Here is a 26,406-nt window from a genome sequence, read left to right on the forward strand (position 1 = left end):
CCAAGTGAACACACACCTGGACTTTCGAATAGATGAACTGAATTAAACAGGATGCCAGGGCCAAGGGCTCGGGAAGCAGTCGTGGCTGACCAGATAAGTCTCGGTTTCTGGATTCAGGGAGACTAAGAAAACTGCTAGCTTCTCTACAAAAATCTGAGGCTAAAAATCTGAAGATTATTATCAAAAGACTCATTGAATGACCCTTGGTAACAGATTTCTAGCTAAAATGCTAAACACCAGGTAGCAATTGGTAGCATGCAATCCCTCTCAGGTAAGGCAGCATTTAAACCAAATAAACATCTGAGGTCACCCAGGAACCTAGTTCCTACAGAAGACCCCAAAGAAATAGAGGATACATTTTCCCCTCCAACAAGCTTATAATCGTATTAGGGAGCTAAGACAGCAGATGTAAATATAAGAAAGGATATAGAAGATGCTTACTGAAATCCAAGGAGAAATATGATTCAAATAGGAAGTAGGAAAGAGAAACGTGATATCTCTGGTAACTGGACCTCATCAGAGGGCACCTCCTGACAGTGTGCTCTGTTCCCCCCCAGGGCTGGTTGAACCCCAGCACACAGCCGCTGTGGGCCATCACTTAACAGAGCTGGTGTCAGGGAACAAGGACATCCAGGTCTTCTGTTAATGGGAGAGAAAGAACATGATGTACATAAAGGAAACAGAACCAAGACAACTGAATCAGCAGTATCAGGAGACATTTTCTAATGGGATTTATATGGGCTAAAGGGGAAAGAAAGGGGAAAGCTGGCAGGTCTCCATGAGAGGGGTAACAAAGAAGGCAGAACTAAGTAAGGCTTGGGGACCTGAGGAAGAACTGGAGCTCCAAGCCCACTCAGGGAAATGAAATAAAAACCATTCTTAGGAAGTAAAGAAGAACAAATCAACCAAAAGTCTGTCCACGTCCCTGCCCTCCTGTCTCCTGAGTCTCCATCAAGGAGAGAGCCAGCACCAACAGACTGAGAAGGACTTGGGGACAGCAAGCTGCAGGAAGGTAGTGACGACTGGACAAGAGAGACAGATTCCACAGTCTTACTGCCAAGTGCCTCTTAAGGAGAGGGTGGGCTGCTGTGAAGGGGACTTAGCAGATCTGGGTGTTTTCATATCTGATGTTCGAGCTTTTGCCATGTGGGCCATGCACTATGTCCAAGTTTGACAATCTCTGCAAGCAGAATAAACACGAAGCACCTCAGTAATTCTACTCTGAACTTGAGACAAACGTTCTCCTTGCCCCACTTTGGCTGAACGAACTTCCAAGACCTATGCCAAAGCATTTATCGTAAAAGAAAACTTCTCAAATGTGGCAAAATGAGCTTGGGGAGAATGATTTGATGGCATCTGGCTTTATCTGTTTTTTTTTTTTTTTTAAGATCTTATTTATTTATTTGACAGAGAGAGAGATCACAAGTAAGCAAAGAGGCAGGCAGAGAGCAAGGGGGAAGCAGGCTCCCTGCTGAGCAGAGAGCCAGATGCGGGACTCGATCCCAGGACCCCAAGACCCTGACCTGAGCCGAAGGCAGAGGCTTACCCCACTGAGCCACCCAGGCGCCCCCGGGTTTACCTTTAATGACAGTGAGAGAGACAGGAGATTTAAACACTATGATTTAACAGTGAGTTGGCCTAGTTGCTATTTAACAAAAGAACTACTTGACAAATCCAAACCCATCTCAGACTTCCATGTGTGGTATCTATTCCTGCATGATCCTAAATTCTCGCTGTGTCTCTGAAGCATAGGACCGGACCCAGCTACCGTGGCTCACCTCCTGGTCATCGGCACCCCAAAAGTATTCAATCTCCTGTTCTTTTATATCACGTGTCTTTGAAAGACACATTTTCCCCGCTTTCCCTGAAGGAACTGTACTGAATAGTCATCCAACTAAAATCCTGGTATAAGTATAAAGTGCTGGAGACAATCATTACAAAAGAGGACAGAATGAATAATTTTCATTTAAGAAGTCATTACTTTCCACCTTTACAGAGAAAGATAGAACGATCACTGTAATGCCCCACTTTAAAGGGTCACAAATCATTACAAAAATGAGTAAGAGGTAGTAAGTACCATCTGCATTAATGGGGCTTATGATTTTATACAAGGTGAAACTTGTTACTTATGAGTTCTTCAATATACGGTTTCTCTTTATGAAACTATTGGAAGAAATAAAATGATTATTATTTTTGGAAAAGGCCATAGACTGAGGTTCAGATTATGCCTTTTCTATTACTTCTGACAAGCTGTTAAAATTCATATTCCCTGCAGCAATTTATCGACTGCTTTGGCAGAATATGCTGTAAAAGGGAAATTACAAAAGAATGTGAATTTCTGTATTAGAAAAGAGGAAGAGAGATCTATTCTTAGAGGGTCTAGATAATATGAAAGATAAAAGGCTGAAACAAACGGCTCATTCTTTTTCTCATCATTTAGAATAAAATACCATAATTACTTTTCTTATTTCCAAAGAAACTCCCTGCACTAATTCCATCACTGTCAACCCACACGGGAGATGAAGTTAAACCGAAATTAATACTAAACAGACATATATGTTACCCAAGCAAAGCAGTGTCTACTATTTCAATGCCTTCATCCTTTTTCTTAATAACAGAGCACACTTCATCCTCACTCCTTCACAAATATAATTTAGAAGACATTAGCATACAATGAAACGATGTAATAGTTATGGCTAATGTTTACTGAGCACTCAATATTTGGCATGCACTTATCTAAACACAGATTATCTAAAAAAAAATGAACTGAATCTTGACAGATAATCCAATAGGGTATTAATAAATATTTCCATTTTACATATAAATAAGGAAACTGAGGCTTAGCAAAATGAAGTGGCCACATTGCTATTAGGTGGTAAAATCAGATGACATGACAAATGAAGTATTTGAGAGTAACCATTATTAGAGACAAGAATGCTTTTCCTCCCGGGCTAGAATATGTTCTTAGTTAGATTCTATGGAAAGGTCTGGTCTAGTCCCACTGCATAGAATTAGCTGAAGACTTTACAATTATAGTGGTTGTATCCCTTAATCATTACAAGTAATTGTTACACATGCCTTACAGTTTAAGGTAGGTTTATGCACACAGATAAACACAAAATGAGACCCAAGAGTCAAATGGATTGTGGAGGTTAAGAAACAAGTGTGTTGTGGGAAGATACTTAGTTTTACAAAAATCTGAAAGATGGCAGTGATTCCCAATGGAGGCACCCCTGTCACTTCCTTGTGTGCACGTGGGCATGTGTACGTATTGTATCTCTTGCATGAAATGTGCACACACAAGCATTTATACAGGGGACAGTTCATTCTCTGTTGTACAATGCTGTCCCATGTGTCATAACACATCTAGCGTCCTTAATCCCCACCCACGAAATTCCAGAAGTTCCAATGCTTGGGACCACTCAGTATACTTCTACACATTTTCTGCTGACCTGGAACGAGATTGATTGCTGGATAAAAACACGGAGAGAAGTCACTGACATTAACTGTGCATTGTGAATGAGGTACTCTGCTAAGTGCATTCACACATACTCATTTATTACTCATAAATCCGTATGAGGTAAGTACATATTTTATCTCCATTTTACAAGGGCGGATCCTGAGGCTCAGAGAAAGGGGAAGGAACTCAACCATGGGCAAACAGACATTTGAAGCCAACAGTCTAGCTCCAAAACTACACCTCTCTGGGTTAATCTTTTAAGCAAGAGTGTGGTAGGCATGCCTTTCCTTTAAAGAAGTTTATTCAGAAAAGAAAAAAAAAAAAAAGAATCCTTGTAAGTAGGACCCATGGTGTGCACGTCATTCTGAACCGGGGGGGGGGGGCGGATATTTCCCTGGGTTGGGGGTGAGGGGCCACATGTTCAGTGACTAGTTATATGATGTAGGTATCAAGAGTTGGGCTGGATAGCTTCTATGCACAGTATATATCAGAAGAGCTTTGAGCGAGTGCGAGTGTGTGTGTGTGTGTGTGTGTTCAGGGAGAAAAGAGAGTTGTGCTATGCTGAGGTTTATGTGTTTTATTTATCACTTCCACAGCATATACTATGCACCAGGCACCACTACAATTGCTTGACAATATCTCATTGTGTAGCAGTGTGCACAAGATGTGGTAGGTAGCTGTGTTGGGAGAGGAAGGATCAGCTTTGACATCTACCTACATCATTTGTGTTGTGGTCCTGTTTGAGGCTGGGGGACGGGTCATGCTAGATGGTTTGTGTGCCACGCATACCGGAGGGGCTGCATGGGAAAAACATGTAGTGTAGTGCAACTCACATGTGCATTTTGGGCATGGCCGGCCGTGAATACTGAAGGAGATCCACAGGAAGGGTGCTGGTTGTGGCCTGGGCCTGTGTAGGGTGCGTGGAAACGCTGTGGACCGGGGTGCTTTCAGCGTGTAGCGGTCTGTGCTGAAAGTGGTGCATAGGAGATGATTCATACGGTGTGCTCGGTAGGGATGAGGGCTGGAGAGGAGGAGGCCGCGTCGTGATGTGTTTGGGGAGCGACGCTCAGTAGGACAGGATAGGTGGGCATCGCGCTAGCTGACCCTCGAGTGCTCCTGGTGTGGCCCGAATCGCTGTATGGGAGGAGGTAGCACAGGGTGGGGGTTGAGGGTGGGGGTTGGAGGGTAGGGGCGAATGCCGGTCTCGAAGAGCTCTAGGGCAGGAAGCTAGGTGTGCTGTGAGACACCGCGCGGGTGGAGGAGCTGATGGGCGGTAGGTCTGCGAGTGTGTGCGTGGAACAGCCAGCCCGATTCCTCATCCAGAGCTCCACCGGCCCACGCTCTTCACAGCCTCCCGCCAGCCCCTTCCCTTCGCCCAAGGGCGCTCCCTCCACGCGGCCCGGCCCGTCTCACCGGGTGAAGGCGAAGTACATGAGGCTGACGATGGTGAAGCTGAGCAGGGTGATGGTGTGCGGCCGGTAGAAGAAGTCGATGGTGATGTCCTCCACTTGCTGCTCGTTGATCATCCGGAAATGCATCTTGTAGTTCACATCATCTTTGCTCAGGGTCCGACTCCCCACACAGGACGCCATGGCCCGCCTCCCCGTCCTGCGGCGGCGGCGGCGGTCCCGGCCCGTGGAGGCTGGGACCCCGGAGGTGACGAGCCGCTGCGGGCGAGCAGCCGGACGGCGGGGCCGGGTCTGGAGCCGAGCACAGGCTGGAAGCCGAGGGAAGGACCGGCGCGGGAGGGCGGGGTCGCGGCGCCGCCAACGCAGCCTCGAGCGGAGGGGGGGCGCCGCCGGCCTTGCCGCCGCGGGTCTTCCGGGAGCCGCATCTCTGCGGACTCGCGGTGTCTTCACATTCCCGGTGGACGAGGTCTAAAGGAAGCAGCGTGGGGCAGAAGGGAAGCTGTGACCCCTAGCCGGCTCCCTCCCCTCCGCACGCCGCCCGCTCTCCCCCCGCGCAGTCTCGCAGATGGTCTCGCCCACTCCGGCCGCAGTCCACGTGGGCGAGGGAGCGCGGCGGCGCCGGCCGGCGCGCGTGAGACGCTGCGGGACTGTCTGCGGGGCCGGACCAGCTTGGCAGCCACCCACAAACAAACCGAGAGCGTGGGCCTCGCCACAGGTAAAGCGGAGCCGCGGGAGCACGCGGGGCGCGCTCCCGGTGGGGGTCGGGTCCGGACCCACCCGCGTCCAGGCCACGACCAGGACCTCATGGCCCTTGGGTCTCCGCCGCCCAGTCGGGAGCGATTAATTTAGTTTTGTTGTTTTTTTTCCCTAGCCGACGAGACGAAAACGCAACCATGCTTGTTTGTTAGCGCTTTTTGCTAAGGACACGGAAGGAAGCCTAGAGTGTCAGCCGGCTTCCTGCGGAAGTTCGCTGTGGGAACTTGTTAGAATGGCCTAGGAGGGGCGTGTGGCATTCACCAGCGGCCCCTGATTACAGAGCCATCTTCACATCCACCCCTCCCCCCATCTCTTGACTTCACTTACCAGCGTTACAGAGGTAAAAATCTTGAACTCTGGAAAAACAGGACTTAAGTGACAGTTCCTATACCTAGCGAAGGACTAGAGCAAGAACCTACTATGTGATGTTTTAATGGACTTGACAGGTCCTTTAGGACTTTTTTCTTTAATCTTCCTGATGGAACCGTGTTAGATTTACTGTGACCACTACGCAGGGCTTTTGTGCACGTCTGCAAATGCCTTACCCGCTTTTGAATACTGAGTAGACAAATGATTTAATCATAGTTGCAACTGATTCATTTCCATCCAACAGACTTTGGAGCAGTGCAAATCCCTGGGGTAGTGGGAAATAGTCCCCTGGGAGGGTGGGTCCGGAGATAGGACCCAGCCCTGCTCCCGTGAACGAACAATTCATCATTTGTTAAGAGGTATATACAGCAATGAAATGATGATGTAGGGAGGAGACTGCCCTTGTAAATACAAACAGGATAAACATTAGTTGAATGCAGAAAGGTCTTTTAATGAATATGGCAGAATTCAAAAGTTAATTTCCGCTATATGATAGGAAAAGTATTAATTTGAGTGTGGAAAGGCTTCACAGTGAATGTGGGATTTCAGAAGTTTGCTTTGAAGTAGGATGCAATGCCTAGACAAACTTGAAGTCAAAATATTTTAAAGCTGATAGGAACCTTAAGAGTCATATTATTGTATCCATAACCTTTTCAAAAAATTGTTATTTAAAGAATAGTTATTGAACCCCCATCATGGGCCAGTTTGCCCGCCACCCCAAGAAATAGTCTTGTCAACTAGTACAACTGAGGTTTTCTAGCTTCCAGTTTGCTCTCTTATGACTTTGTGTAGAGAATGAATGTTACAGGTTTGAGGGAAAACCTGACTGATTTGGCAGGTCATTTCCTACCAGAACTTAACAAAAAGCACCTATCCCACAAGGCTGTTGTGCATACCTATTTCCTTTCTGAAATCATTTCAGAATGACGACGAGACTCACTTTTATAAACTCTTTCAGGAGGCTTCCCTAAACTACAGATCTCTGGGAGGAGGTTAGATCTTTAATATCCGGTCTAATTCTGAGCATAAAACAAGCTGAATTCCAGTCTGTAGAAAAACAAATCAAAAAGTTGTATGTTACAACTAATTCAGCAGAATTCATTTATATATGGATATCTAATCAATAATAATAATAATGGCTAACATTTGTGAAAGATTTTCCATATGCTGGATTCCATGCTCTGTGTTTTATGGATTATCTTATTTAACATAAAATTATATGCATCAAATCTAATCTTGTAATTAAGCTGTGTAAATATAAAGTTTCTTCATAATCTTGGAGCTTAAAGTATTAACAGCCTTTTCTTATAAAAATCTTTTTAAAAACAACTGCATTTTTGGTCAAAATATTCATGTATTCTTTCCTGGTTGCTTATGTATTTCTGTGCTAGTTTTGACCTTTTGTTTTTGAAGGCCTTTTCTTTTTCTTTTTTTCTACAGCCAAAAACCAGAATTTGGCAGAATTGGTTTTGTTCAATTCCCTTTTGAGGAACAGCTTTATCTGAAATAATCAACAGTGTTTAGCCCTGAGGATTAACCAAGAAACAATCTTCCAGATTAACAGTGATAATAAAATTTAGGACAGAGAGGGGCGCCTGGGTGGCTCAGTGGGTTAAGCCTCTGCCTTCAGCTCAGGTCATGATCTCCAGGTCCTGGGATCAAGCCCCGCATCTGGCTCTCTGCTCGGCAGGGAGCCTGCTTCCTCCTCTCTCTCTCTGCCAGCCTCTCTGCCTACTTGTGATCTCTGTCTGTCAAATAAATAAAATCTTAAAAAAAAAAAAAAATTTAGGACAGAGATAATTCACTTAGGACAAAGTAGATTTCTTCTTGTTTTTCATTTTGTGAGTAACGCATAGACATAAAATTCATTTGCATAATTCAGTGTCTTGATCAACAGTTTGCTTCTTAAATGTCCTGCAAACCAAACTTCAAGAACACTTAATTGCATCACCTTATTTCCTTTAAATATTAAACTAACAGAGATGATTGGGTTCAGCTGTAATTTAAACATTAGCAGATTTTTGTTTTAAATGGTTTTATACCATTGGTTTTGCTTTTTTTCTCGTCGTAAAGAATCTTTATTTTTCCAGTTCAAAAGTTCCCATCCTTTGGTTTGTAATTGGGATTGCCTTGTTTTTGGCTTTTCCTGTGGTTAAGTAACATGGGACTACTCCAATCATCTAAGTCTATTAAACATCTTTGAATTAGAAAAAAAGATTTTCCAGTTTATTATTTTGTTGTTTGAATACTGTTCTAAACATTTAAGTCAAATAACTTTCTCTTTTTTGATGGTTATATATTTCGTTTGTAGGCTATTTTAAGAAAAATGGCTTTGTCAGCCCAACAGATACTCAGATGGTTCAATTCAGTTAAACTGAGTAGCTTCATTACAGCTATACAACTTCGAAAACATTTTCCGAGACCAGGAAAAACACTGTTGCATGGCTTTTCTGCTCAGCCACAGATGTCTTCTGACAATTACTTTGTCCAGTGGGGATTCAAGACGTACAGGACTTCCTCCTTATGGAATAGTTCCCAGTCTACCAACTCAAGTAGGCAAGAGATTGGTTCTGCCCAAGGTACTCTGCTTCCTTCCATGAGTGAACAGACACAGAAGACAGAAAACATACCCAGTTTTGATTCTGAGCTGTCTCTAGAAGGTAATTCTGGACTTCTGGAAGAGTCCCTCTTGCCCCACTTTGGTAGTTTGAGCAGGTCAATGGTTGATAGTCTGTTAGCCCATTTCAAGTCATACTTTGTACCAAGTAAGAAAAAGAACAATGTCCGTTCTCTTCATTTACTTACCTGACTGAGGAAAAAAAGGTTTGTAGATTACTATATAAAATACTGTGTTCTAGATATATATGTAATAGTTGCTTTCTAAATACTTTATTATTTATTTATAAAAAATTTTTCAGGTGGTAATTAGGTTTACTAGGGTATAATTTATCCTAATATGATATTCCTGATTAGGATATAATTTTATCCAAGTAAAATTTGTCAGTTTTGAGTGTACAGCTTATGAATTTTGACAAACACATCTAGTAGTGTAACAGCCTCCACAACTTATAACCCAAAAGAACACAAATAGAGCATCCCAAAAATCTCCTTTGTCACTTTTTAGTCAGTCCTCTCTCTCCTATGCTTCCTATTCTAGGAATATTCCCATGCAGGGAATATTTTACCGCAATGAGATATTAGGTTAAGTAGAATATAAAAGAGAGCAGGGTCAAGGGGGGCAGGGAGGAAAGACTGGCTCTAAGAAATAAGAAAGGGTAGTGATTAGAAGCAAAAAATAGAACAAAAAAAAATCATAGTCTTGATTCTTTAGCTCAAGGTAGGTTACAGTTTCCAGTGTCTCCCATACCACGTTTGGTTTAAACAAAACAAAATCTCAGAATCAAGGCCCTGCTAGAGAGGGGCATGTCCACAGCGAAGGACTACAGGTGGTAGAAAGAGAATCATAGAAGTCCTTTTAAAGCGTACTTGAGAATAACTTGGAGGAGAGGGGATTGCATCAAAAGACATTTCAGGATATAATGACTCTAACTCATACAAACAAATTAGGCTGGTAGAATATGTTGTACTTTGGGCTAGTTTAACTGGGTGGGGTAGAATCTATCTCAAAATGTATTTGAAGGTCAGTTGATCTTTTTAGAGTTCTTACCTGTTGATTAAAAGTGAATTAAAGGAGAGGAATTTAGTGTAGGACCTCCTCCTTATGAACAGAAACGTACCAACAGATAGGTTATCTTGGAGGAACAGTTTCTCTAGTCTTAGCCTTACCTCTCTGAAGGCAGAAGATATGTGAACTTCTCAGATACTTAGTTCTGCAGTGATCCCAGGCCTTAAAAAGAAGCAAACTAGGCAAGAGGTTTAGCATTGGGCATACAGACTGGAGAGCTGACTGCCTGTCTTTTTACATGGCCTGTGTGGAAGCGCTGGACGACCGGCCTCCAGTGTCTCCGTTACAGCCGGTTTCTGAGGAGGAGGCCGTTCAGATTATTGCAGACCCGGCACTGCCCCCAGACTCGTACACACTCCGAGACTACGTGGATCATTCCGAGACTCTGCAGAAATTAGTGCTGCTAGGTAAGTCTCAGTAACCTACAAGGACTTCTTGAGGGTACCCCTCATTCGCTTTTTTGCCTTGCTTTGTTCAAATCAGCATTTCTAAACTTTTATCAAGATGAACAGAAGTCAAATAGTGTGAAAAGGCTTCTAGTGAAAAACCGTACTCTCTGCTTCATCCTTCCTGACCTTCATGCTGTTCCCCAGAGGTATCTCCTTAACTTTTACAGCTTTTTCTGTTTGCAGTTAATCTCTGTTTATGTAACTGTTTATAGTGCTGTTGCTTGGTTCATCAGTTTTAGACATTGGTTGATCTCGTGTATTACACATATACTTTCCCCCTGTTCGGTTCGCCCAGTATAGCGATGGTAAAAATTTTTAGACGAATCCTTAGTCAGCAATGATATTAGGATTGTAAATATTGCTTGTTGCTCTCTGGGATTGTTTTCCTTCCTGTACAACTTTTCATTTTTCCACAGTTGTTAATAGTTCTTGTTTTTCCTTTGGTTAGTTTTCTTTATTTCTAGGGCCAAATTTTCCCACATCTTCCAGTAGCCTGTCAGGACAGTGTTTCCTGCAACAAACCCTGCCAGATGAGGAATTCCTTCCTTTTCGCTACCACCTGCCACCCTTCCTCCTGGAGCCCACCATCCCCCTAATGTAGATGGTTTCTATCTAGGCCTGCTCCATAACTATTTTAGCTTGCTGGCTGGGAGCATGCACTTGGGTCTGGATAGTTGAAGACAGCCAAGGGATCTCACTGTAGACTTTTTACTTAGTCCTGTCCTGTTCAGTCCAATACCTCATTGCAGCCATCTGCTTCTCTCATCCCTGGGTCTGGCACATCTCTGACTTCATTTTCCCAGATGATAAACATCCTTTCTCCCAGGGGATTGAGAGGAAGAGGGTAGGTGAGGGATTCTTTCTCAAATTCATCTGCTTCTCTCATTCTCCACTCACGGCTGTATTTTAGGCTCTCATTTTTCACTGGAAGGTTAGGAGTGTCCTAACTTGATAGTCGTTTTATCAGCAGTTTTGCCTTGATGATCTCTCAAATACCAGTTCTCTTTCTAAAATGCCAATCTGACTATGTCAGTGACCTGCTGGAAATCCTTCAAAAGCTTCCCGGGATGTCAGAGCTCTGCCTAGTCTGGTCCCTGCTTACCTTTTCAGCTCTGCTGCTTGCCCCTTCCCTCCTTCGGTTTGGCCAGCTCTGACAACTGGAAAACTTAGTTCAAGTAACTTCTAAAATGTCTTTGGTGACCCTCCTCTAGATCCTCACAATCACCACGGCTTAGTTCCATTCTAGCACTAATAACAACATTACAGTTGTCTAATTCCCTGTTCCTGTGCAAGTTACCCAAATGTGCAGGGAATGGCCTTTGTTCTCAAGAAGCTTCAAGTCTTCAGAAGCATCTAAATACACACTTTTAAGAATAGATGGTCTGCAGGGATGAAAGGGAAGGTGAGAATGCTACATAAGACATCCAAATAAGTGTTCTGTGGCTTCAGAGAGGAGAGAAAGATGATGTCTGCTACAAAGAGGAGAGCCAGTCACCTTCCTTCTGGAACAGCTTTGCCAGCCTTACGATAGGTGCCATGGCAAATACAAGATAAACAGAAGACATGGCCCCTGCCTGTAAGTAAGTTACAGCATACTTAAGAGTTCTGGAATATATGTTTCAGCCATTCCTTCTTTGTATGTTGATAAGTCAGCAGCACATCTTGGAAGTAACTTAAATGACAGGACCGTGGAGGAGCCTGATTGCCTTGTCAGATAGTGTTTTTGAGGACCCACATGTCCCAATGCCTGTCTGCTTCTCAGATCTATTTTCCGCCTTTCTCTGCCTGTTCTCTCTCCCGGGAGGCCAGTCTCCATGCACTAGAGCTCCTTTGCCAGCTGGCTCCTGGGCAGCTTCAGCCAGTGGGAGACACTTGCGGGAGGAGAGGGAAGGCAGGTGGGAGTTTATTTTTTTTCCCCGTTCCCTCCCTGCATTGGGCCCTGTAACTGCCTCGCTCCATGACAACGGCTCCTACCGAGCATCCCTTCTTAATAGCTTGCGGTTCCCTCTGGGTCCGGGTAATACTTTTTGCTCCTTGTCTGTTTAGCACTAGGGGAGCCCTTGTTCACGCTGTCACACCACTGTGTAAAATCCCTTCATTAAAGTTCTTTTGGTTCACACTTTCTAGGGCACAGTCTGCTGCCTGCCAGACCTTGACGGAAATATGTGTAACCATAACTGAATACAGTGGTAATCATCATAGTAACTGAAGGGATGAAAGCAACTCGGACGGCGTTTACCCAGAAGTTAGAGGCGTGGATTACTCATTTTTTGTATCCCCAGAGCCTAGCAGAAGTGCCTGGTCCGTACTGGGAATTCGGGGACTCTTTTTTCAAGTTAAAGAAATCTTGAGTAAGCCCAAGTGGTTTGTGCTGGCAGCGGTGTGCTCTCCTGATGAGATTCTGCTCTCCGATAGCTGTTAAAAAGGCAGCTTTTCAGGATTTCTGTTTGAGCGCAGTTGGGGTGTGACGGCTCATGCCAAGCAGGGCACTGCAGCACATGTCAGCTTAACAGGAAGTGAAATTCCAAGTCCGGACCCTGTGTGTTATTTTTAAAGCACCCCTTCCCACATTTATCACAGAGATTGGGAAATAGTTTCTGTCTGATTTATGTATCTATCCATCAAGGACTATAAGAGAAGGAACGCTCACCTTCTCTACATACCCATTTCTACCTTCCAGAGGTAACCCTATCACCAGTTTGTTGAATAGCTTTCCCTACCTTTTTCTGTGCAAATACACTTATTACAGAAAGCCATACATGGTTTTTACGTTTGTATGCAGTCAAGCTTAATAATTGACAAACAGTTCTCTTCTAGTAGTTTTGGAGTTAGTACACATTTAGAAGCTTTACCTTCTGAAATTTTGTTTCAGATATAGAAGGAATTTTTTTTACTTAAGTGAAATTGACATATGTTATATAGTTTCAGATACACAACTTAGTGATTCAGTAGTTCTGTACATTACATCATGCTCACCATGATAAGCATAGTAATTGAAACAATTATTTTTCAAATGTATAGCTAGTGGACCTCTTATACTGCAATGAATGTGTATCTTTTCACCATTAATTTGAAATGCCATTATTATTATATGCTAATTTTTTATTTTATTCATTTAGTTGATCCTCGATCTGTTTCTGGTCTTCATTCTGTGTCTTTGTGTAATCTGGTTTTATAGTCGTAATCATCTTAAATCAGTACCTGTTTAATATCAAGAAATTTGGGTTTATGGGGTGCCTGGGTGGCTCAATGGGTTAAAGCCTCTGCCTTCGGCTCAGGTCATGATTCCAGGGTCCTGGGATCGAGCCCCATGTCGGGCTCTCTGCCTAGCAGGGATCCTGTTTCCTCCTCTCTCTCTGCCTGCCTCTCTGCCTACTTGTGATCTCTGTCTGTCCAATAAGTAAATAAAATCTTAAAAAAAAAAAAAAAAGGAATTTGGGTTTAGAATTATGTTTTGATTGTTTTGATAATAATAGATGGATATAGTAATGTAAGAAATTATAATTTACTTTTCTCGTTGTGTATACCATTAAAGAAAGAATGTTTTTATTTAATTGCTTTTATACTGAAGACTTGAAAGCTGCATCTGGAAATCAGTTTGAGAGTTATTTTTCACCTGAAGAAATATTTTTAGGAATATAAAATTTAAGTCTAACCTTTAGGTATTAGATTATCTTCAAATGTTTACTCTAAAGGTAATGCCTTTCCTGTTCATGGTTATTTTTTTTAATCAGATGAAAGGGGGAAAAAATGAGAGAATAAAACACTCAGTTTTGGGGCATCTGGGTGGCTCAGTTGGTTAAGCAACTGCCTTCGGCTCAGGTCATGATCCTGGCGTTGCGGGATCAAATCCCACATCAGGCTTCCTGCTCGGCAGGGAGTCTGCTTCTCCCCCTGACCTCTCCCTTCTCATGCTCACTTTCTCATTCTCTCTCTCTCAAATAAATAAATAAAATATATATATATTTTTAAAAAGCTCAGTTTTAATGAATTTTGAATTACAGGTTACTTTGATTCCCTGCCTAATTAACATTGCCATCTAATTATATCCATAACCAGAGAATACTTTAACAACTTGCTTTCTCCCTCTTTCTTTCTCCTGTGCCTTGTCTCACTTACTTAGACTTCCTAAGATTACAAGACTATCTGAAGGTCAAAGTTTCTATACTTTCTACTTTGTTGTCTATCTGAGGGCTGTGTAGGCTCACCTGTTCTCACACACACATTTCTTGAGGTCCTTCAAGGTACTTGTCTCCATGCTGAAAACCTGGAGATTACAATGAGTGAGACAGAGGGTTATTTTTATTTCCCCACCCGGAGGCGATCATAAACACATTTTGAAAATAATGCTTATAACTAAGGAAATGACAAACGTCAAAGAAAGTAACAATTTATTTAAAGGGGTTTTTTACACTATAGAATTACCCGTTAAGCAATTACTATGGAGATCCCTTGGAGCTCATAAGCATCCTTCAAACAATATTCAAGAAACCATAGATAAAAATGATGATCCTAGCCAGGTCAGTATGACTTGGTGAATTTGTTTTGGGCAGAAGTTTAGCCCCAAATGAATTGTTTTCCTCTATATGTGACTTTGACAGAAGTACTACGTTTTCATTTTAATTTAATTTTATTTTGGCAACTAGTTTAGTTTAAATAGGTTTAGAAGTTTCTGTTGGCCTATCTCAGTTCTCTTTTGGACAGGTTGTTGATCTTCACCAGTAATTCCTTGTATTTTTATGTATGAAGTTTAATGAGCTATCTAAACAGTTATCTTCAAGCACTATTTGTAATTTATTATAGGAGTGGATCTCTCAAAGATAGAAAAACATCCCGATGCAGCCAACCTCCTTCTGAGACTGGATTTTGAAAAAGACATTAAGCAAATACTTATGTTTCTTAAGGATTTGGGTATAGAGGATAACCAGCTGGGAACATACCTGACTAAAAACTATGCTATTTTCTCTGAAGACCTTGAAAATCTTAAGACCAGGTAGGACTTTTACAGTGGTTTCCACATAACCCAAGAAGTGGTTATGAAGGAAACATATGTGTAAGTTATTTTTAAGTCTTAGCTGCATAAGAATCTGCTGATAATGAATATGAAAGTTTGTTGTTGTTGTCATGGACTTTCTTTGATCAAGATTAAGTATCTAAAACAGTTCTTTTATTTGACTTCTCATTTATGTGTTCAACTTACTGCTGAGTCAATACTTACAGGGTTCTCTTCAGAAACTGGAATAAAAAATTTTTTCATCCATTAACAAATGGCTAGATTACTGAGAGTGCACTTAGAGTTATGAAAACCTGAACTTTTGTGGGTTGTTTTAATTTCTGGGCAATTTTTGATGGTAGACATCTGACATCCTCTTGGCTCATTACTCTATAATTTGCTTAATCATTTCCGTAAGTTGGCTATTTTCATTGTTCCTTTCTTTTCTTCTTTAAAAAGTACTTCGATAAACATCTTTGTACATTCAGCATTCAAAGAATTTATTAAATCTGTGAGAATCAATACAGTGAGATGAGATAGTATTGATCTGTGACATAAGAATCCTGCTAGGCATTGGGAACACCAAAGAAAAGAAGACAGAGCCCCTGTCCCTAAGTTCACCTTTTGAATTTATCATCGTCCCTACTTCTCACCTCTATTCCCAGACTGACTGAATGGGAGCATGGTTCAACTTGTTGACCAAATCAGAAATGTTGGTAGTAACTTTGGCTTCTCTTCTTTTAGTATCCACAGTGAATAAATCACCTATCATTTTTTTTTTTAATTTCTCAAATCAGTCAATACATTTCTCTTAATCTTCACTATGAAAATCACATTGGGTCCCCATTTCACAAGAAGATGGCTTTAACAGTTTCCTAACTGGTCTGCCGCTAGTCTTCACCCCCAGATTATTCTTACACTGATGGTGAGCCTTACTGCATATCAGAGAACTTTACAGTTCCTTGAACATCAGAACCCAATGCCTTGTCTGAATTAGTGAAAAAAAACTAAATGAGAAACTGATTCCTTGTGTTGAACAATTTGAACTCCTGTATATGCAAGGCACTGAGCTACACTTGAACCACAAAAGATAGATACGCACACCCTCTCTCTTTATGGGACTTACCTTCTGGTATAATATAGACAGACTATTACAGGGGAGAGAATGAATGATTCCAGGGAACTCAGTCTGTCATATCCAGCTCTGCTTCTTCTGTCTGGAACACTGATCCCTTTCCATTCAAAAACCAGTTTGCCCTATTGTTCAAGATTTATTCAAAGGAAGTGTGCATACCAGGAGGTGGGGGATTATTGGGAGCCATTTCAGAGACTACTCTGCTAATATTGGTTTGTTTGTTTTTCCTGTGTCTTTTTTTTTTTCTTTTCAGCGTAACAGTATTCATTGTTTTTGCACCACACCGAGTGCTCCATGCAGTCCGTGCCCTCTCTAATACCTACCACCTGGTTCCCCCAACCTCCCACCCCACGCCTCTTCAGAACCCTCAGATTGTTTTTCAGACTCCATAGTCTCTCATGGTTCACCTCCCCTTCCAATTTCCCTCAACTCCCTTCTCTCCATCTCTCCTTGTCCTCCATGCTATTTGTTATGCTCCACAAATAAGTGAAACCATATGATAATTGACTCTCTGCTTGACTTATTTCACTCAGCATAATCTCTTCCACTCCCGTCCATGTTGCTACAAAAGTTGGGTATTCATCCTCAACGTGAGACAGGAATCCATCAGAATCCTAGAGGAGAACATAGGCAGTAACCTCTTCGATATCAGCCACAGCAACTTCTTTCAAGATATGTCTCCAAAGGCAAAGAAAACAAAAGCGAAGATGAACTTTTGGGACTTCATCAAGATCAAAAGCTTCTGCACAGCAAAGGAAATAGTCAATAAACAAAGAGGCAACCCACGGAATGGGAGAAGATATTTGCAAATGACAGTACAGACAAAAGGTTGATATCCAGAATCTATAAAGAACTCCTCAAATTCAACACACACAAAACAGACAATCATATTAAAAAATGGGCAGAAGATATGAACAGACACTTCTCCAGTGACGACATACAAATGGCTATCAGACACATGAAAAAATGTTCATCATCACTAGCCATCAGGGAGATTCAAATTAAAAGCACATTGAGATACCACCTTACGCCAGTTAGAATGGCCAAAATTAGCAAGAAAGGAAACAACATGTGTTGGAGAGGATGTGGAGAAAGGGGAACCCTCTTACACTGTTGGTGGGAATGCAAGTTGGTGCAGCCACTTTGGAAAACAGTGTGGAATTTCCTCAAGAAATTAAAAATAGAGCTTCCCTATGAACCTGCAATTGCACTACTGGGTATTTACCCCAAAGATACAGATGTAGTGAAAAGAAGGGCCATCTGTACCCCAATGTTCATAGCAGCAATGGCCATGGTCGCCAAACTGTGGAAAGAACCAAGATGCCCTTCAACGGACGAATGGATAAGGAGGATGTGGTCCATATACACTATGGAGTATTATGCCTCCATCAAAAAGGATGAATACCCACCTTTTGTAGCTAATATTGTTTTTAATTGAAGTATAGTGACATGCAATGCTACATTAGTTCCAGGTGTACAAAGGAATGATTGAGCAAGTCTGTGCAAGGCTATCTGTTATGCTACGCTCACCAGAAGTGTAGGTACCATCTGTCACCATACAGCACTATTTCAGTACCATTGACTACTTCACTACTACTATTAATATCACCATTTTCCAGGGGAGACACAGAAAGGCTTCATAATTTGCCCAAGATGACGTGGATGGTGTACATGATGGAGCTGGGATTCAGGCCCAGTTAGTCTAACTGCAGAGCTTGGGGTATGGCACCACGCTGTCTCCCTATTCTTAATTCTGTAAAGGAAACCTAAGTTGAAGGGAAGCTGAAGTTACTTGCTCAAGATCACACATAGGCTCCTAACAACGAAAGGATATTCCCTCAGACAGCATAGACTAATGGTTCCTAAGCCTGGCCGACTCAAACTCTGGAACATTATTTTAATTGCTTACAATTTTTTAATAGGTTTATCCACATCAAAAAACAAGCTTCTACTGTAAGAAGTAAGAGTATTATAAACTTAATTGAATTTAGCGTTTCTTCTGGTATGTACAGTAGTCTTATTTTCTAGGATTTCTATAATAGCATTGATTTCATATACTTGTTTCCTTTGAATGAAGAAAATTTCAAATGTATAAAGTTACTTGGTTCTTTGTAAGGATATTTAAAAGGATAATCATTTAATTATTTAAAATTTTTTTGACTGAGCCTTATATCTTAATTTTTTATTAGAAAAATTATGACAGGGGCACCTGGATGGCTCGGTTGTTAACTATCTGCCTTTGGCTCAGGTCATGATCCCAGGGTCCTGGAATCGAGCCCCACATCAGGCTCCCTGCTCCGTGGGAAAGCCTGCCTCTCCCTCTCCCACTCCCCCTACTTGTGTTCCCTCTCTTGCTGTCTCTCTTTCTCGGTCAAAAAAATAAAATCTAAAAAAAAAAAAAATTTATCAGAAGGTAGCAACAGTTTTGACAAAGTTTTAGTCAAATATTGATTTTTGCTGTGACCCAAAAAAAGGGTTGGGGGAGAAAAAGTAATCCTCTTTCCCACCTACTTGTTCCTATCCCTCATCAACTTTCTGAGACCACCTGTGGAGGCAGCAACTATGATCAGGTTTTTTGTTTGACCTAAGAATGTTCTGTCATATGCAAGCATGTGTGTATATGTGTGTACAAATACACATGAACACACGTACATACAACTTGGTAACATTTATACATACTATTCTGCTCTCTTTCTTACCTTAACTGTATGTGAGAGATAGTTTTGTACTAGGACTTCTTCTTCTTCTTTTTAATGCTTGTATAGTCCACACTGTGGATTGTTCAGTCCCTCATGACAAACTTGCTGGGGTGTTTCCAGTCACTGCTATCATAAAGAGGCTGCAGTGACTCTCCGTGTGTGTGTGTGTGTGTGTGTTTGTGAGAAAATGATATACATATATTTATCATATATATCCCATATACTGCTGTGTATCTGTAGGACAGATTTCTAGGAGTGACATTGCTAGGTGAAAGGGTATGAGCATTTACAATCTTAATAGATACCGACAAGTTGTCCTTTATAAGGTTGTTTTCCAATTTAGGCTCCCACCAGCATCGTACAGAAGTGCAAGTTTCTCTATTGCCCTCACTAATACAGAGTCATCAGAATTTATGGTCTCAGTTCATTTTATAGATTAAAAACAATGCCTTAAAAATCAACCGAACAAACAAACAAAAACATAATGCCTCAGTGTTGTTTCAGAAATAACATTTGGAGGGTCTTTTCCAATGCTGAATTTCTATCTACATCGCCTTTTCTATAAATCACCTTTATCCTTTGCCATTTTAAAATTAAAGTCTTTTTCTTTCTTTTGTAAGCATTTTAACAAAATTAGTTATTTCTCTGTGATACGTTATAAATACTCAGCACTTATTTTGACTTTGTCAGTGGTTGGAGGGGGTTGCCTTGCATTTTAAATTTTTATATAGTTAAATTTATTGGTCTTGTCTCTCATGTCCTCTAAGGGAGTCCCTTAAAGGAGTAGTAGTCACTTATAAAATATAAGCTCTGGTGGTACATGGTATAGAAATATCACAGGCCTTCAGTGTAGGCATGTCTGAGTTCACATCTCAGCTTGGTCGTTAATTAGCTAGTGGTCTAAGAGGAGTTATTTAACTTCTCTGAATCTGTATTTTTTTCATATACAATGTAGAAAATTTACCTGGTTCACAGGTTATTGTTTTTGTTTTTCTGGTAAGAATTAAGACAACGTCCTTATATATTTTAGGTATTTAATAAAACTGCCTTTTACTATGTGTATAAGGTTTTAAAAACCAATAATGTTATTTTATAGTCAAACTTTCTATTTTACTACCTTATTTTGGTTCCCAGAAACTTAGGAAATTTCTCAGTTGTTAACAAAAGGCGTATTGTAAATCGTAGTAAAAATTATTGACGAATATACATACTCATTAAATTTGCTAAACTAAAACATTCCCCTCTCCATTTCAGCCACGCGTGAGGGTGTTTATAAAAAGAGTTTGGAACCTCTTATTTTCTAATTTGTGGATTTTTTTGTTCTAAGCAAAAAATTCTTAAACAGAAGCTATTGGTTTTTTTCTACCAAGTATTAAAATAAGTCAGATTAACTGAAAAGAGAACCTGTTAGTAGATTTCAGAATTATTTGGTTTCTAAGTAGAAAAGGGAACCATTCTAGAGTTGGTTGGGTGCTTGTTTTGCTTTAACCATATTTGGACCATTACTATAGAATGTTTTTACTTATCCTTTTTTTTGTTTGTTTGTTACTTTGGAAAGTAGCATGACTTTCGTAAGTGTTAATCATATGTACATGTACTTTTTGTTTATTCCTCTAGAGTGGCTTATCTGCAGTCAAAAAATTTCAGTAAGGCACATATTGCACAGATGGTCAGAAATGCGCCATTTTTGCTGAGTTTTTCAGTGGAAAGATTGGATAACAGATTGGGATTTTTTCAGAAAGAACTTGAACTTAGCGTGAAGAAGGTAAAGAAAACAGGAGAATTTATATTTTTCCATGTGCGCTCCATTTTGTAATTTAAATCTCACATTTCTCACAGATCCCTGGCCCATATGAATTCTATAAATGCCTGGTATTTTTGTATAAGAATGAATTACCCTACTAGGTTAAATATATAACTGTATCATTTTATAATATTCCATTAAGTTAGTGCCTTAAGTTTTGTTTTCAGTATTTGTTTTTTTCCTCAAACAGTTTTAAATTTATGTATTTTCAGGGTTCCTGAATTCCTGAATTCTTTCTGAATTGCTCCATATTTTGAGTTTTAGATTTGTGTCCCTAATAATGGCTTGTTTTCCCAAACTAGTTGAATGTGCATGTATAGTAATAATAGGGTTTTTTTTTTTAAATAACTATAGACTAGAGACCTGGTAGTTCGTCTCCCAAGGCTACTAACTGGAAGTCTGGAGCCCGTGAAAGAAAACATGAAGGTAGGTCACCTTTAAGATTTTCAGAAATCAGCTTCTTTCTTTAAGTGCTTAAGAGGATAGATTTTGCTACTGTCTTCTTAAAGAACACTAGATTGTGAAAGAAGTTATTTCTGGAAAGATGGACCTAGGAAATAAATACATATCAAGCAAGCAGTTTATTTTAGTTAGTACGTTCACGTGTTAAGCAGGTGTTAGTTGCGGAAATCACCTTGTAGACACTGATACCAATAATCCTGGAGTAATGCATTAGGTATCTGGGCGATGTCTGGGAACCGCGTCTGTTACCCAGTGTGAGATCCCGGCTTTATGTCACCTCGGTGGGAGAGGAGATTTAGAGGCTGGATCCAGAAGACCTACAAACAGGCTAGTGGCCAGCACATTGCTCTCCTTAGAACTGTGCCCACTGCCCGCTCTAGTTCCCTCACAGGATGTACCAGACACTTGTTACTGTCCTTCCTCCAAGATAATAGTATAAAGCCAAAGGCAGCTGACTAGTTAGTATACAAAACTGTAGTGGTATTTGAAATTATGATAGAAGGCCTGTTTTTCTGAGGTGCTTGAAGTATTTCATGTCCAGTTGTTGAAGAAGTTTTTGTTATGCATCTGGCCCTGCACTGTGCTCTGATGGGTCTTATCATTCAGCAGGGGCACAGCGTGCAGAGTGGTGAGAGCAGTGGATTGGTAGGGGAGCAGAGGACCTAACTACACATTTGGGTGTTTAGTTTTACCATCTCTGGAATTTTGACATGTTTTTCCAGATAACATGTATGTGAGTGTTCTTGGGAGCAGAGGCTCAAAAAACACGCTGACAGTCTTAACGGCTGGTCTGTGGTGTAGGGCCCATACAGATAGCCCGACCAGGCCTTCCATGTCCACCATCATTCTGTTTCATCGTTATGATAGCTCCTTTTGGTGATCTTCATGATGATAACCATGCTATGAGAGTTCATCTCAGGAGAGGGGCTTGAAATTCAGGTTACCCCAGAAGCACTGGGGTGCCCATTGGGGGCACTGGCATAGCTCTCTCCAAATTTTAAAGTCCTCATTCCAATTTTGAAAGAATCAGTGTGTTCTCTGGCATATTACCAAAATAACTGTTTCCATTTGTGATTCAAGTAACTCTACTTTCTTGTAGGTTTATCGTCTTGAACTAGGTTTTAAACGTAATGAAATCCAACATATGATCACCAAAGTCCCAAAGATGTTGACTGCAAATAAAAGGAAACTGACTGAGACTTTTGACTATGTGCACAATGTGATGAGCATTCCCCACCACCTCATTGTCAGGTTCCCACAGGTAACAGGTGCATGGTTCTCTCTGGGAGCTCTCATTGCCCTTCATCCAGAACTGCTCTCTGTGGGCATCGTGCTGTTCCACTGAGAAAATGACTTGCTATTTGGGAAGGAACTGGACCAAATATAGTCTGGTTCTGAGGCTGACAGTTGTAGTAAGGTTGTATTTCTTTTGCCCATCTTTTAAATCAAGAACACATCTAGCAGAAGAAGTTGAGGGATCACTTGTGAAAAGTTCACAACTTCTAGGGCACACGTGTACATCTCCGTCAGAGACACAAATGACGAGTCTGTTGCCAGATAGTTACCTACTGCTCATCCTGCCTATTGGAATGTAACATATTCCCAATTGTGTTTTTCTCCATTTAAATTTGAAATACATCACTTCCCTTAAAGGTCCTTTCAATTCTATTTGTACTTTTTATTCACAGTCTATATATATGCCAGTCTATCTATATCCATTAGTTAGGGCTGCCTGGGTGGCTCAGTTGGTTAAAGTGTCCGACTCTTGGTTTTTGGGTCAAGTCATCATCTCATGAGTCCTGAGAGTGAGCCCCACTGGGCTCTGCAGTCAGCAGGGAGTTTGCTTGGGATTCTCTCCTTCTGTTCCCCGCCCCCCCATCACAGTCCTCTCAATGTCTCTCAAATGAATAAATAAATCTTTTAAAATAAATAAAACCACGAGTTAATGAGCCATATTGTAATGATCTCCTACAAAGGCATGAAACAGTTCGTTTGCTACTGTGCCAAGCCACATTTATATTTTACAAGCTCATCAGACTTTGCTGTTCTTTAGCAAGTGACATTATCTGCTTGTTCACAATATGTTAATTCTTTGAAAGCAGAGATCCTGTCTGATTTATACACTGCTGGATTTTCAGTGCCTAGAACTATACTGGGATATTTAGTAGATATTTGCTGAACAAATGAATGATTGAATTTCATCAAAGTCATCCTTTCTTTCCTGTTTGCCATGTGAATAGACATTCCATATTTATATTCATATACTGGATAAATGAAAGATTGAATTTCATTAGAGTGATCCCCCTACTCTGTTTGATACATGTGTTCTTGATACACAGATAAGCAAAAGAAATATGACTTTAATATAACTCAGAACTAGATTGAATTTGGTACAGTTCCTTCATAAATAGCAATGTTTATTTACCTATCTTACTTCACTATGAATAGGCCCTTAATAGAGAGTTTTTCTGTTTCATTAAATGTATATGTATTCATTATTAAAAGTGCAGTGGTACAGATGTGGCTTTTTGAAACAATTGTAAAGTAAGTGGTCTTCAACTAAAAAGCAGTAACAATTAGTTTTCCCCTGGGCTGTTAGATAATTCAGTGACAGAGCATGATAAAATAATCTGGTTTGGGGATATAAAAATCAATCAGACATGGTCTGTATTCTTGTGGAATTTGTAATCTAGTGTGGGAGACAAGTTTCTAAAATGTAATTGATTTACATAATGTTAGAGTCTTAACCAGATAGACTTAAGTCTAAGTCTACCTTAACCTAGACTTAGATAAGTCTTAACCTTATAGAGCTTATTAATGTAATTTAGAAGAGGTAGGAAAAAATTATAGAAATAATGGAAGCTACTAAGTGATCACTGTGTACTAGCTCTGCCTTTACTGCTTTACTTGTATTAATTCATTTAATCCTCACAACCACCATATGAGATGGGTACTATTATTATCCTGATTTTACAAGTGAAGAAAACATAAAAGGATTGTCCAAAGGTTACCCAGGTAACAAGAGACAAAGCCAAGATTAGAACTCTTGTCAGTTGAGTTTAAAAATCCATGCTCTGAACGAGGATATGCTACCACTCTAAGAACCGACATTTGAGTGGTCAGTAGAATGAGTGGGGTCTCAAAGATGGACAGAAACTTTTTAAACAGAGGAAACTATAAACTTGACCAGATGGATCAAAATCATTTCTTTAAAAAACACAGCCTCTTAGGCACCCCAAACCCTAGCTTCTGGAAAGCCCAGTTATAGAACTGTGACTTCCTTATTGGGATTCTCAGACTTGGAGGGGTCTGGCTAATACTATTTTTAAAAAACAACAACAACTAATGGAAAAATACATTAACTGACAGGACTGTGGGGCAACTGATAGACTTTAAATTTTTGGCTGGTGCTTCAAAAACTTAGAGGTATGAAATGAATTTTCTCTTGCAAATAAAAATTCTTGTTGGCCTATTTCTGACTCCTTTTTAAAGTCGCTGCCACTCATGCTACCCTTAGGAGTTTTAACCCCAAGACGGGTTGCTCCCCTAGTTGCTCCCCTAGGGGCCTCCTTTGAGACCCCCAGAATGAAATGGATGTCAGAGGGAGCAGGTGGGAATTTTACCAAAATAAGGAAGCTTCACAGATTGTGAAATCTTGCAAACTTTTTGGTGCCAATAGACCTTGATTTCTAACTTTGGTTCTCAAACTCGGCAGTCATTAGAATCACCTGGAGAACCTGTGCGCCCCATTCATAATTTCTGATTAAGTATTTTGGGGGCAGGGCCTGAGGATTTGCTGTCTTAACTTCTCCTCCATCTGGATTAGCCAATGTTCTTTGCCTACAATATAGCCCTTAATTACTTTATAATTGTTCTTTTAGTTCTTTTTAATCATAGTTTCTTAGCAGAAGCTTTATCATAGTTACAGAGCATGTGGTCAATGCTTTATAATTGTTAGCCTAATTAAAATTTTTAGCCAAATAAACATTTTAATAGTTCATCTTTCAGTACACAATGTTTTTGTTAAAAACTTTTTTTTTCTTTTTTAGGTATTTAATACAAGGTTGTTTAAAGTCAAAGAAAGGCATTTGTTCCTTACCTATTTAGGAAGAGCACAATATGATCCAGTAAAACCTAACTACATCTCTTTGGACAAGTTAGTGTCTGTACCTGATGAGATATTTTGTGAAGAGATTGCCAAAGCCTCAGTACAAGATTTTGAAAAATTCTTAAAAACTCTTTAGTTTTTGATGATGTTAAGATATAATAATGTAAAATGAATGTATATATGAATGAATGATACATATTTTTAAATAAATGCCTCAGGCCTCCACCGATCCTGGAAAAAATTTCTTAATATTGTGAATTTGGGCACACTTGTGGCAGATCTTTCTAACAAGTTCCTAGTGACTTAATTTTTCTTCAACTTGACCATTTCCTTCCTTCTCAAGGAGGACAAAACAAACAACAGCAAGCGAGAGAAGGAGTCACTTTCCTATGGGTGGGTACACTGTCCTGCTGGTGAGGATGAGGACAGAGGTTTCCCTCTGTAGTTGCAGGCCTTCTAAAGTGGTTTTGTCACAAGACCACTTTATTTGCTTTGAAAGCTTACTAGAGTTTCTGGAGCATGCTGTTTTATTATTTACCTAATAGTTACTGTCCGTGTAGATCATGCTACAAAATGCATTCCATTTTGGATGATCTGCACTGTCTTCCTGAGCATAGATACTCAGAGTTGCTCACAGTTGGCTACTGAGAATTGGGAAAAGAAAAGGGATTGGGGGGACAGGGGACTGGGCAGTAGTGTGAAGATAAATAAAGGGCAATGAGATAAAGCAAAAGGTCGTAACAAACCTCTGACGTATTGCCAGTATGCAAAGATATACAGCATGAACTGATACAGAATTGTAATCCTGGGCCTTTTAGACATGTAATCCTGGGCCAATAATTTAACCTCTGGGTCAGATCCTTATTTGTAAAACAAGGCCTTGTGACTTCAGCTATCCGCCTTGGGATCACAAGCTTGGGTGGGTAGTTAACAGTGGTGGCTTCCAGTGAACCACCCCAGTGTTTGTACTCCTTTTCCCCTCCACACTGACTCTGTGCCAATGGGATCTGGTCCCTGAAACATCAGGTAGAGGCTAGATACGTTCTTGCACATTGGGACTTGTCCTCTTGAAACATT

At 40.7% G+C, this 26,406-nt stretch overlaps 2 protein-coding genes across 5 annotated transcripts in view; one reads left to right on the plus strand and one right to left on the minus strand.

The window, feature by feature from the left end:
* LOC111146565 (phosphatidylserine synthase 1) overlaps window positions 1-5,167 on the minus strand; it is a 62,705-nt gene extending 57,538 nt beyond the window's left edge. The window contains exon 1 of the mRNA XM_022502157.1: window positions 4,874-5,167. Within this exon, the coding sequence (XP_022357865.1) occupies window positions 4,874-5,052 (179 nt within the window). The 5' untranslated portion in view covers window positions 5,053-5,167. The remainder of the gene's footprint in view (window positions 1-4,873) is intronic.
* Window positions 5,168-5,462: 295 nt separating this feature from the next.
* Window positions 5,463-25,571, plus strand: LOC111146513 (mitochondrial transcription termination factor 3). 4 transcript variants are annotated; one of them, XM_022502053.1, is made up of 9 exons: window positions 5,463-5,584; window positions 5,741-5,965; window positions 8,306-8,654; window positions 9,934-10,086; window positions 14,932-15,121; window positions 20,573-20,720; window positions 21,114-21,185; window positions 22,321-22,482; window positions 25,271-25,571. In XM_022502053.1, exons 3-9 carry the CDS (start codon window positions 8,321-8,323, stop codon window positions 25,463-25,465), a joined length of 1,254 nt encoding a protein of 417 aa, XP_022357761.1. In that variant the 5' UTR covers window positions 5,463-5,584; window positions 5,741-5,965; window positions 8,306-8,320; the 3' UTR covers window positions 25,466-25,571. The 4 variants fall into 4 exon arrangements, with proteins under 4 accessions (XP_022357761.1, XP_022357763.1, XP_022357762.1 ...); XM_022502055.1 differs by having other exon boundaries at window positions 22,321-22,489; window positions 25,271-25,317; XM_022502054.1 differs by having other exon boundaries at window positions 5,476-5,584; window positions 8,453-8,654.
* Window positions 25,572-26,406: the final 835 nt, after the last annotated feature.

The sequence above is a fragment of the Enhydra lutris genome, unplaced genomic scaffold (genome assembly GCF_002288905.1).
Source record: "Enhydra lutris kenyoni isolate GAN:26980312 unplaced genomic scaffold, ASM228890v2 scaffoldscaffold14, whole genome shotgun sequence".
NCBI classification, from domain to species: Eukaryota; Metazoa; Chordata; class Mammalia; order Carnivora; family Mustelidae; genus Enhydra; species Enhydra lutris.